Here is a 13415-nt window from a genome sequence, read left to right on the forward strand (position 1 = left end):
TTATTTAAAAAGTATCATATCATATTTTTCAATTTTGTGCGAGTGATCAAATTTTATGGATAATTTTATAACTTTGGTCTCCATAATATCACTAAAACCAAAAAATGACCATGTTACATGTAATGAAAGCATAAATGATCTTTACCTTATTTCAGACAAAATCATTATACTTTTGACTCAACTAATTTATAATTTCTTTGTTTTTGTTTCTGCTATTCTGTACTATAATTAACATATTATGAGTGATTTGTGAACGGTTGATATTTGAGAAGCAAAGAACCACTCCTTTTAGCACTTGCTGCCACATTAACATTAAATCATTAATATTACAATTTTAATTAGGAAAACGTCAAATCTCCATTTTCAAACTTTCTTATAGAAAAATTATACACACATCACACATGTATACATAATTAAAATTGATGATAATTTGTGGTCATCATGTATTAGTAGTATTAAGTAGGCCAACACAATTTTTTTCCTTTTGTTGGTGTTCTTGCTTTCCAACTCACATCCATATTTTCTCCCTTACACAACAAATCATCATCGAAGTTTGGAGCGCAACCGGAAAGTCACTCATCTTAGTACTGCTCTCAGTCAAACACGTTTAACTGCGAAGTTTGAACTTAAGGGTTAGGAAGCATATTATAGCAACTTTGAAGGTAAGAGATTATATTTTGAATCTATAATACTGAATTTTATAGATTCAGAACCTTGGAAAATGACGAGGGAATAAGTTCAGAAGCCATGTGAACAACAGCACACATGGGAACCAAAAACTTTTTTTTACAATGATTTAGATTCTCACCACTTTTTCTCTTGCCATTTCTAGAAAAAAAAAAAAAGATAAACTTTTTAATCATTTTATTATAAAGTTTGTTGTTTCAGAAACCATAACTACAAGCAGAATATACATCACAAAGTTCCACAGCAGAGAGTACTCATCAGCTTGAGGTATTTTAATTTCTAGCATAATACTCTTCCATTTTTAAAATTATATATCAATTAAGATTCTTTATAAAATAGAATTTATAATCACCTAGCTGAATAGGAAATATATATAAGTTTTGTATGAATTCCATTCTATGATTCTTTGTGTCAATCATCTTCACTTTCACTTTCCTACAGTAAGAAACATTCTTAATTCTAATTCTAATTATTACAGAAAAAAAAAATTCTTTTCCAATTATTATAATTATCACAGAATTTTTTCTTCTTACATGTTCTATTGGGAGTAATTAATTTGCATGGGCCTGAAATAGCCTTCACATAACTGGAATTGTTTGCATTAATTGAAAATGTTAAATTGATGATGTCTACACAAGGTCCCAACTCTCAGAAATAATAATAATAAATAAATAAAAAATTGAAGATCCCCATTTCAATTATTTTATCAAACATCATTATCATTTGACAAATCACTTAAAAATGTGAGGCCCTGAATATGTTGCACTAATCCAATTGATAAATAAGGAACATAAATTAGCCAAAATAGCATATTTGAAATTAATGACACAATAAACCACACACAGCTCCATATATCACTTTTTGCGGAAATATTTTACAATATACCAATATCAAATTTATTCTGATTTGATGTAACAAGTATAATAATTTCAGAATTTGGTCCAATTGGTCCAATGTATTCAAAAAACTGTTTAATTTTCACTTTTTACACCATTGTAAAACAAAAAATTTACATTATATTTATATATGTAGAGCCAAAATTTGAACGTCAGACTCCTTACGATTAGCAACAACAACACATTTCTTTAGCATATTATGTATGTGTGTGATTTTAAAAATATTATAAAATCCTCGATTGCGACCTTAACCGCAACCGCTATTTAAATGCTGCATTTTATTGACAACAGAGAATCTAATTCCAACAAATTTGTAACAACATTAACTAACTAATTCTCATGTATTTCATTGTGTTGTAGCAACAACTATTTAGTTATGAATCTTCTGAAGAAATCTCCATCATCATCTTCATCAACATCATCATCAACAACAACAACAACGAGACCATCGTTTCCGAGGGATCCGCGCGGATCCCTCGAAGTATTCAATCCAACAAGCAACTCAAACTCACCAGTACGTTCTCCGTCCAACCTCAAAACTTGGACAGAAACCGAAGAACCACCAATAAGCGAATTCTCCGATGAAGTCACCATCACCAATACTTCATGGATGGCAATCAAGGAAGAAGAAAGTACCGGCAACGCCGCGCAGAGAGCAGCAGAGTGGGGGTTGGTACTAACAACAGATGCTGAGACTGGGAAACCACAAGGAGTGGCAGTTCGAAACTCCGGCGATGATGAACCTGGTGGAAAATTTGCTTCTAAAAGAAACTCCGGTAGAGCTTCCGGTGACTCTTCCGACGGTGGTGATGCACGTGGCGGGATACCGAGAGTTTCGGAGGATTTGAAAGATGCTTTATCGGCTTTTCAACAAACTTTTGTGGTTTCGGATGCTACCAAACCCGATTACCCGATTATGTATGCAAGTGCGGGTTTTTTCAAAATGACGGGTTATACTTCAAAAGAAGTCATAGGAAGAAACTGGTATGCATCTTAATTAAAATTACTATTTTACTATTTATATGTTAATCAAATGTTGTAAAATGCTTTATAAACACATTATTCAATACTTGATTTAATTAACCACTTCCATAAACAAAATCATTAATTAACTATTGTAAAATTATGGTTAATTAGTTTAATCTGCTGTGCAGTTTAGTCATAGTTCAACCGATAATGTTGATATTGTTAAATTAGATATATTTACAATTGAATACTATGTTATTCTAATCTATTGCAACTATAATTCATGGAATGATCGTTTTTAACCGTAACATTGATTTTTTTTACTGTGAATTGGGTGGGTCCAGTCGGTTTTTACAGGGTGCAGATACAGATCCGAATGACGTGGCAAAAATAAGGGAAGCATTGGAAACTGGGAAAAGCTATTGTGGAAGGTTACTAAATTACAAGAAGGATGGAACTGCCTTTTGGAACCTTCTTACTATTTCACCCATCAAGGACAATGATGGCAATGTGCTCAAGTTAATTGGGTAATTAGTAACTAAATTTTATTCTTATATATAGATATTTGATTTAAATATATGGTCTATGTTTTTTTTAAACCGTCAAAATAATTAGTTGTTAATGTTGGTATTCTTTTTCACTGAAGCTTGAACCAAACATTTTTACACCTTTTAACTTATTTTATTTACTTAATGGAGATGGTTGGGGGACGAATTTGGATTATGTGCAGTTGACTGCATGTAGTCAGTAAATTTGAATCGTTTGATCAAGAACAGATTATTTGGATTTTAAGATCAAAATTTGATCTTAAAATTTAGATTGTCTGATCTTGATCAAACCATTTACATGTGACCAACTGCACTACTATCGGCATATTTTTGACAGCACTTAACCCCTATCCGTTGGGGGACCAAAATGGACCATGTATATATTAGCATAATGTCACACGAGGTGTGTGTTTGTCTGTTGCAAAATTAAGATAGAAAGTGTGGGGGCATATGGCAAGAAGAGAGATAGATATGCATGCATTTCACTATGATAAGGACCACACTCTATGTATCATTTTCTTTAAATTTAGAAAGTGCCAAAGACGGCTATGTTTAACTGTTTATGTCTATTCTAATTTTGTTTTCACACTTGTGATTCTTGCTTTTGGTTGGTGAATTAAGGTGCTTCTTTCTTACCATTGCCAAGTGTGCATAATTTTTCAACTAAAAATCATTAAATGTTTGAGATTACATGTTTAATATCATAGTAAATTTGTTAGAATATGATGATTCATTGTGATTTTGTAAATTTACTGTGATACTAAACATGTGTGTAATTCAAGATATTTGACTCAATTGATTAATAAACTTTTTCTAGAACAAATTGTTTAGAAGAACTTGAATTCTATTTTTGGTAAGAATTTTTTCTTAACAAATTTTAGTTACCGGACGGCCAAACACTAAATTAACGGACCTCTTCTTTAAATATCGGAGGGTTAATACCAAAATAAAAACAAAATAAAACATGTGTGTAATGCCAAACAATGATGTGAAAGTAGAAAAGATATTTTGAGTAGTGGTGAATATGAGATCTTTTGATATTTTGGAACAAATGGACCTCCTTTTCTTTTTTAAGTGTATTTGTATGATGTTTTCCCTTTCCACCTTCCGTGAATTTTTTATCCCCTTTGAATTTCCAATTTTGTTCTTGAAAAAATTTCGGTTCGTAAAAACCGAAGTTTTTTTTTGCCTTGAAAATAAATTTCGGTTTATAAAAACCGAAATTTACTCTGAATTTGCACTAGTAAAAATTCGGTTTCTGCGAACCGAATTTTTCTGCAAGGGCAAAATTGGAATATTAAGGGGTATAAAAGATTCCCGGGAGGTGGGAAGAGAAAACATCTATTTGTATAGTGTAAACTTTTGGGTTTGGAGTGTGGATAAAGATTCGAGCATTTGAATTGATTGAATGTATGTGGACCTAATTGATGTGTAATGAAAAGAAAGAAAATTAATAAAGTGGGATGCTTTTGATATCCAATGTGTTTTGTTTGTGTTGTGACAGAATGTTGGTGGAGGTAAACAAACATACAGAGGGGTCCAAAGAGAAGAAGCTACGTCCAAATGGGTTGCCTGAATCTTTGATTCGATATGATGGTATGGTATTATAAAAATAAAATAAAAAAAAGCTACTTATAGTTTTAAGAGAGCTTTCATAAACAATGGCCAAATTTATTTTTCATGGAGAAGATAAGTTATAAAAACCTAGACCAAGCATAATTTTTTTTATGCACCGTTTAAATATTAAAAATGAACCTTTAATAAAAAAAATAAATGTTTTAAAAAAAACTATCCTCTATTTAAATTAACATAAAAAATTTGATATCTTAACATAAAAAATAATTATCAGTATATAACATTAAAAATAATTATCATTGTATATAACATTAAAAATAGATATCTTAATCAAAGATTAAATTTGATGCAAAAATTGAAATGATTTAGTGATTGAGTTTTATATGTAATAGTTTCAATTCTAATTTTTTCAAAAAATTTATCGGTTTTAATTTAATTTAAAATGACTAGAACTAAAATTATGAAAAAAAAAAATGGCATTGTAATTAAGGATTTGAACCATGGACTTTGCATACAAAAAAAAAATCATAGCGTACAACTAATCATGCACATTTGATATTTTACCAATATTAAAAATATATAACTATTATTATAGGGCTCAAAATTTTAATTCCCGATACTATCGCACAACCAGCACATGGGTGTGGGCCGGACCTAATTAGAAACCAACTTGGCAACAATTACACTTACCGTGAATATGACATATCCAACATATTTGTAGGTCTACAACTAAGTTTTAAACGAGGCTCTTTTAAGTTTTATGTACGTTAGAGAGAGATTAATTTAATTTTTTTTTATAATAGATTGATTTCAAATTTTGAACTTTAGAAAAAATAGTAATGTATTATTTTAATTATTAATTATTATTAACAGTATGGTGATAAATTCATTTAATAACCTAAAACCATCCCCTCTCCAATGAACGATGGAGAAAGAACTTACAAAGAAGAGAGAATTTTTCCCTTAATGAATAACATATTTGAGATTGTAAATATTTTTTTGAGATCTAGAAAAGTACCGCATTAGTAATTACTTTTGTTTTAGTCGAGTCAAGTGATAAGTGAGGTGATACATTTGCTTGGCCACAAGCATTTATGCACAAGATTTAGTGGCATACACACAAGGGAGAGCATCAAAGACCTTTTAAAAAGTGTCGACCTTTGTATATTATACTAAGAATTATTCTTAAATGGTCGCTTCATCAAATATAATTCTTTTAGTTACACTCATAAAATTTGAATTTTTTATTTTATTCTTTTAATTATTTTATAAATAGTAAAAAATTGTGTGAGTGTGGCTATATGGTCACGTGACTATAAAAGTCTTGCTCACATTATAGACTGTCGTTAAATATTCATGAACTAATTATTTGAAGTTACGTCATTTTTTTCATATCTAATTATTTTTAAAATAATTTAAAATTTTAGAATAATATTGTTTTTTTTTTTGTACGAAGAATAATATTGTTTTATATCATAGATAAATAAGAATTCTCCCTGAGTATCAATTCAATAACATAAACACCCAATACACTACCCAAATGATAAGGTATCTAGTTCAATATCAATTTGACAATAGAAGTCTAATTAAGTATTTGGGTCATCCCATTGCTTACAAAAAAAAAGTATTTGGGTCATCCCAATGATATAAGGCTAGTTATTGTTCCAAAGGACCAAAAATATAGAAGTTGTCACCTTCTAATTGTTGGTATACTTATAAATTTTCTAATTGACAAGTTTGGTATACTTCGATTTTTAGTGGTAAAAAAATTTAGATCTCTTACATAAGTAGTATGCTCTTACGTGGAGAAAAGTTAGTCGTGTTGGAACAACTAGTAACAAAAGAGTAATAACGAATAAACCCAAAGAATAATGAACACAAGAAGTTTGATAACGAAATTCTCCAAGTGGTAAATACGTCTTCAACCGTAGAATTCGTTTCGCTCCGCTAGCTCAGCTGCAGGGCTGCCCCCAGCCTCTTCCTGATGCATATGAACCATTCTCAACAAGTCGAGAGGGGATAACTAACTCTATATTCTTAATAGATTTTCAATGGAGATTAATCACTGCTATTGCTAAATGCGGTAGCGGTGGAAAAACCTTAACATGATAGCAAGAAAAAGAAGTATAATTAACAAGGCAACGGATAACTATTGAACATTGCTTCACATACAAGTTTCAAACTAATTTTGCAACCTTACCATGCAATAATAAAATGTTATAATAGTTTTGTTCAACAACACTAACATATCTTGTGTATTGCAGCTCGCCAGAAAGAGAAAGCTACATCTTCTGTATCTGAGTTACTACAAGCCATGAAACGTCCTCGTGCATTAAGTGAATCCGGACACCGTCCTTTTATCAGAAAATCAGGAGGAGGTTCTGAAGAAGACGAAGAAGTAGATAAAGCAGAACACAAATCAAGGAGAAATTCTGATAGTGTAGCTTCTTTTAGACTAAAATCACAAAGAAAAAGTAGAAGTTCAATGGAACGAATCAGTGAGCTACCTGAAAATCAACACAAAAACTCTCATCACCGTTCTTTCATGAGGTAATTGATATATATATATATATATATATATATATATATATATATATATATATATATATATATATATATATAGTTGTGGTAGAGCCATACAAACAATAAATTTTCAATTTATATGTGATATTATCTTTCTATGGTTCAGGTTCACGAGGAAAAGTCAGTCCATCGATGCAAACATCGATAGTAAAGAAATTGTATATGAAAGCTCTGAGAGTGACGATGATGAGAGGTCTGATAGTTTTGAATTTGATGACAAAGAAAAGCTGAGGGAAAAGCGAAAAGGTCTTGATCTTGCTACTACACTTGAGCGTATTGAGAAAAACTTTGTCATTACCGATCCAAGGCTTCCCGACAATCCCATAGTAAGATCTTTTGAATAGTTTGTATTGTAACTTAACTCTTTTAAAGTGAGCAATTCACGTTATAGAGTAATTTTGTATGCATGCAACATTACCGATCGATTTTATCATTACATATTTACATTACTTACTTTATCTTACATACTTTAGTAGGTCAATTTTGGTTTCTTGTGCAGGAAGTAAATATTTAACTAGGAAATTAATGTTTGTATTTGGTTTTACTTTTGTTAGATCTTTGCATCTGATAGCTTCTTAGAACTTACGGAATATAGTCGTGAAGAAATCTTGGGAAGAAATTGCAGGTATATTTTAAGTTGAATGCCATTTTGATAAGTGCGATTTGCAGTATAAAAAAATAAGTATTTCGAGCATCTACCTACAGGGACTCGGTGCGATATTAAAAATAGTTTTTAATTTTATAATCTTAAAATGTACGGTACTTATTTTACATGCTAATTGGCTAAATAGGTTTCTGCAAGGACCAGAAACTGATCCAGCAACTGTGAAAAAAATTAGAGAAGCAATTGACAACCAAACAGAAGTTACTGTGCAACTGATCAATTACACAAGGACTGGTATAAGCTATTTGATTTTTATAGAAAAAATCACTTTCATAGAATTATATGCAAGTTCTCAAGAAGTTACATTTATTATTTCACTTGTTATTTAAGATATTTAATTCCAATTTTCAGGGAAAAAATTCTGGAACTTGTTTCATTTGCAACCTATGCGTGATCATAAGGTACGACTTATGATAGTCCTTTCAAGAAGATGTTACATCTTTCAATATCTTGCAATACAAGTTTTGTTTTGGATATTACATAAAACTAATTTTTGCTTTGTTTGGTTAAATAGGGAGAAGTGCAATATTTTATTGGTGTTCAACTTGATGGTAGTCAACATGTAGAGCCTCTTCATAACTGCATTAAAGAAGATACTGCAAAGGAGGGAGAAGAATTGGTTTGTTTTCTATTAAAGTGCTTCCTTAGTTTAACATACATTGAAATCTCAAGTTATTGCTAGTTTGCTACATCATGGGTTAAATAGTGTTTATCCGGGTTTCCATGTCTAGGACTTTGCGTGTAATTTCTTAGTTTTCTTTTCTTTTGGGCTTTGCCCCCTTCATGTACCAAAAAAATAAATAAATAGTGTTTATCCCCCCTGTAATGTTAGCGAATTTTGGTTTACTCCCTATAGTATATATTTTTTCGATTACCACCCCCATAATGTCAAGATTATTATGTCCTTTTAGCTCCTCATTGAATATGTTGGCTTAAGATTCCGTCATTTTGCCCCCTGTAATATTAGCGAATTTTGGTTTACCCCCTCACTAAGCATGACATGTCATCATTTATGAGGAATCTTAAACTAGCATATTCCATGAGAGGCTAAAAGGACGGAATCTTGAGGGGGGGTAATCGGAAAAAAATTATTACAGGGCGCTTACCCTTACTTATTTCTAGTTCTTTCTTCTTTTTTTTCTTTACGTATAATATTTGTTGGCATTGTCTAAGTAGGAAAGTTTGTTCAATTTATTAAGCTCAATTTGTATTTTTCATGTTCTAACAAATTCATATGACATTCACACGCATAGGTAAAAAAAACTGCAGAAAATGTTGGTGAGGCAGTGAGAGAACTTCCAGATGCTAATCAGGTAATAAGGAGTAATGGTTAGTCTTTTGTCTTCTAAAATTCAATTGACTTCTCCATTGTGACATCATTTTTTTTATGATCTTCAGAAACCAGATGATTTATGGATGAATCATTCCAAAGTGGTTCACCCTAAACCTCATAGGAAGGACGATGTTCCTTGGAAAGCAATCCAAAAGGTATTATTTTCGCATCTTAGAATCTATCATGTTTTTTTTAAAAAATTTCTTATTATTTATTGCTAACCGAGTAAACATCTAAGAATTTATTTTACATTATGGTTTTGCAGATTACAGAAAGTGGCGAACAGATAAGCCTAAAGCACTTTAGGCCGATTAAACCTTTGGGATCTGGAGACACCGGAAGGTTTTTTTCTTTGTTTTCCTCTCCCTAGTTCTCATTTCCACTTCAGTTATCATTTATCAACTTCTTGACCGGTAGCATGGGATACTTCTTCGGGGATTGATATTATATGTTATTGTCTTGCAGCGTGCATCTGGTGGAGCTTGAGGGAACTGGTCAGTACTTTGCCATGAAGGCTATGGATAAGGGTGTTATGCTCAATCGCAATAAGGTTCTGAATTTGATAATTTGAAGTTATAGATTCAACCCTTAAATCATATTACATTATGTTGATGATGATGTATATAACCACAGGTGCATAGAGCTTGCACTGAGAGAGAAATTCTTGACATGTTGGACCACCCTTTTCTACCTGCATTATATGCTTCCTTTCAGGTTTGAAACTCAAATATTATTTTTAAATAAGTTGAATTTTTCATATTAATCTAAACTTGAATGATTTTGCAGACGAAAACACATGTTTGTTTGATAACCGATTACTATCCTGGTGGAGAACTATTCCTGCTTCTTGACCAACAACCAACAAAGGTTCTCAAGGAAGATGCTGTCAGGTATATATATTATGCTAATGCACAAAGAATTTATGTAAGTATATACATCAAAAGTTAAAAAACATTGGCGCGCATTAAGATTTTCCATAATGCTATTAAAGAAAACGGTCGTTCTTTAACTAATTATTCTATTTCATGTGTTTCTCCACTTTTCTTTAATTGACATTAAGTTCTTGATATTCATAGATTTTATGCTGCTGAGGTACTAATTGCATTGGAGTACCTTCATTGTCAAGGTACACTCTTATTCATAATGACATTATGTTAAAATCAATGTTGTTACCTTCTCTTCTAATTTATGAAATTGACTTATAACTTGGGAATTTGCAGGCATAATTTATCGGGATTTGAAGCCAGAAAACGTGTTGATCCAAAGCAACGGGCATGTGTCTCTAACAGATTTTGATTTGTCATGTTTAACATCTTGCAAGCCACAGGTATCTTAGGCAATAATTTCAAATAATGACATTATGTTAAAATCAATGTTGTCACTGAACAGTTTCACTTTGCAGCTTATTCTTCCAACTACAGAGGAAAAGAAGAAGAGGAAGAAAAAGAAGAAGAATGGACAACAAAAAAGTCCACAGGTTCCTATGTTTATGGCCGAACCAATGAGAGCGTCTAATTCTTTTGTTGGCACGGAAGAGTACATAGCTCCGGTTTGTATTTCTGCATATGCATGATTCAGATACTTATCCTTGGCCGAATTTACCAACTAATATACAAAAAAAATGTTCCAATTTTCAAATATAGATTAAAAATTTGTAAAAATTATCATATTGGTTTATTCAAACTTGTTCGAAAATGTATTCATTTTTTTAGAATTTGCTGTAACTGACAACTCTCAACTTATACAGGAAATTATAACTGGTTCAGGTCATACTAGTGCTGTAGATTGGTGGGCTCTAGGTAACTCTTAATTCTCAACATTAAAAATAGGCCAAATGCATCCACAGATCCTTTAAGTTTCGCGTTTGTAACCTTAAAAATAACATGAATGTTTGAAGCATATTAATTAGTACATCACATTGTTTGACTTCAATTGATGCTCTCTTTTAGGTATTCTTCTATATGAAATGCTTTATGGATATACACCATTTAGAGGAAAGACAAGACAAAAGACATTTGCAAATATTCTTCATAAAGATCTTAAATTTCCCAAAAGCAAACCGGTGAGATTGTTTTTCTAACTATAACTTATCATGCATCTGTTGCCTACAAGTTTCTTTGCAGCTTAATGGTTTTCCATTGTGGTCTTATTTACACACCCTTTGAAAAAAAATTATTCAAACTAACATGATAAGTCCATGCAACTTTATATTAAGAAAAATGCTATCGATGATTTTCAACAATTTTGAAGGGAAAAAATAGCATATCTCAATGTACGATGTTTACCGCATAGCTCTACATTCCTATGTCTTGCGTCATAGTTCTATAAGCTATCAGTTATCACTAGTTTTTCAGCTATCAGTTAGCTTTTCAGCTATAAACTAACTTATAGCTTAATTTTATCAAACAGAGCCTTTGCGAACACAAATTAGTGTTATATATAGTATTGTTTTAATATGTAACAAATGTTGATGCAGGTAAGTCCCCAGGCAAGGCAACTAATTTACCAGTTGTTGCATAGAGATCCCAAAAATAGATTGGGTTCACTTGAAGGAGCAAATGAAATTAAGAGTCATCTATTCTTCAAGAATGTCAATTGGGCTCTAATTCGTTGCATGGTAACACAATATTAAATTTTAGTAGAAATATATGGATTCCTTATTGATACTATAATTTACTCTAATTTTATGGTCAATTCTTTGATTAATGTAATTCATTCTTATCTTAACAGAAACCTCCTGAGCTTGATGCTCCTATCTTACTGGAAAATGATGAAAATAGAGAAGCCAGAAATATTGACCCCGGCCTAGATGATTTACAAAAAAATATTTTCTGAAAGGTCTTTCTTCATCCATCTATATTTTTTGTGGTAATACTTATATTATTATAGTGACTAATTCTTAATTAATTAATTAATATATGTATTATCTTGTGGAATGTAGGGTTAAAGTATGAAAGAATGGCATTCAAGAAACACATGAAGAGTGTTTGCGATTTTGGAATGTAGGGTATCATTGTGTAAAATTTGATCATGGTCAATGTAATTTATGAAATGGAGATACAATCTTTTTGTAGTTTATGACCATAGTGCACTTAGTAGTCTAGTGTAGAAGTTTTTGTACATTTTTAGAAATAATATTAAGTCAATTAAAATATAAAAGAATAAATATGCATTGTTGCATTCTTTTCTTTTTTACATAACAAAAATGCTTGCAATGTGATATGTTAATTAATGTGAGTTTAAGTACTTCATTTGTTTTTAAGAAGTTGGTTTTTATAAGCTCATTTGACAACTATACTTATCTGTTGCCATTTACATTCATGGAGAAGACAAATGATTCATAATGGCTCATTCTTCAAAATTGATATGGACCAAATTACAAACTTTGAAAATTTAAGGATCAATTTGTAAAATAAAAAAATAAATAGGATTAATGTGTAAATTTTTTAAATATATAAGGATCAATATGAGATTCACATTGTATAAAGTAAAGAAGAAATTTATATTCTTAGTTCTTACCTTTTAAGTGGTATTTAAAATTTTTTAAATTTAGTTTTGATAAAATATTTCATAATATCCCTTTAATTTTATTATCCAAATTCCAAACAATAGAATTTTCACAAAATGATTTAAAATACCCTAACATATTCCTTCATCCAACCACACTATTAGTTCTAGGTTTTATGAGATGTGCTACCAACCGAATAAAAAATAGAATGTGGTTGTCAAAATGTGTGTTCATATAATTTTTCTCTATATATAGAGTGGGACTGATGAGGACACATGAAGCATAACAATAAAAGGCAAGGAAACATAAAGGATACTCAAGGTCCTAGAACTCCAATGACAAGAGCAAGGTATAAGAAGACAAAATAGGTTCTAAATTATTTGATAGGCACTTTATTTGAAGTAGATACAAGTCTCGAAGAATGGAAGTCAAAAATACTAATTGTTTAATCCAAATAGAAGGAATAAAGAAATGAAGATCGCATAGTTTTAAGATGGTTTCTCTTCCTCCGCCCCCAATCGATTAATTCAAATATAAGGAATTAAAGAATGAAAATTGCATAGTTTTAAGATGGTTTCTCTTCTCCCCGGAAGTAAAGTAAAAAAAATCCGGAAAATGCAACCCGAAGTTTTTCTCGAGTGTAGAAAATGGAATT

The 13415-nt window shown here is 31.0% G+C and overlaps 1 protein-coding gene across 3 annotated transcripts; it reads left to right on the plus strand.

The window, feature by feature from the left end:
- Positions 1-148: 148 nt before the first annotated feature.
- On the plus strand, positions 149-12458 carry LOC123899331 (phototropin-1-like). Of its 3 annotated transcripts, none has more exons than XM_045950439.1 (25): positions 149-662; positions 876-954; positions 1944-2567; positions 2894-3076; positions 4602-4693; positions 6937-7222; positions 7362-7581; positions 7810-7880; positions 8047-8153; positions 8271-8320; positions 8434-8538; positions 9173-9232; positions 9318-9407; positions 9518-9594; positions 9718-9802; positions 9886-9966; positions 10039-10142; positions 10329-10378; positions 10473-10579; positions 10655-10801; positions 11000-11051; positions 11202-11314; positions 11729-11869; positions 11983-12090; positions 12194-12458. In XM_045950439.1, the coding sequence occupies exons 3-24, from the start codon at positions 1960-1962 to the stop codon at positions 12085-12087; spliced, it is 2934 nt and encodes a 977-aa protein (XP_045806395.1). In that variant the 5' UTR covers positions 149-662; positions 876-954; positions 1944-1959; the 3' UTR covers positions 12088-12090; positions 12194-12458. The 3 variants fall into 3 exon arrangements, with proteins under 3 accessions (XP_045806395.1, XP_045806396.1, XP_045806397.1); XM_045950440.1 differs by having other exon boundaries at positions 155-662; positions 889-954; XM_045950441.1 differs by lacking the exons at positions 149-662; positions 876-954 and adding an exon at positions 1476-1784.
- Positions 12459-13415: the final 957 nt, after the last annotated feature.

The sequence above is a fragment of the Trifolium pratense genome, linkage group LG7 (assembly GCF_020283565.1).
Source record: "Trifolium pratense cultivar HEN17-A07 linkage group LG7, ARS_RC_1.1, whole genome shotgun sequence".
Lineage (NCBI taxonomy): Eukaryota > Viridiplantae > Streptophyta > Magnoliopsida > Fabales > Fabaceae > Trifolium > Trifolium pratense.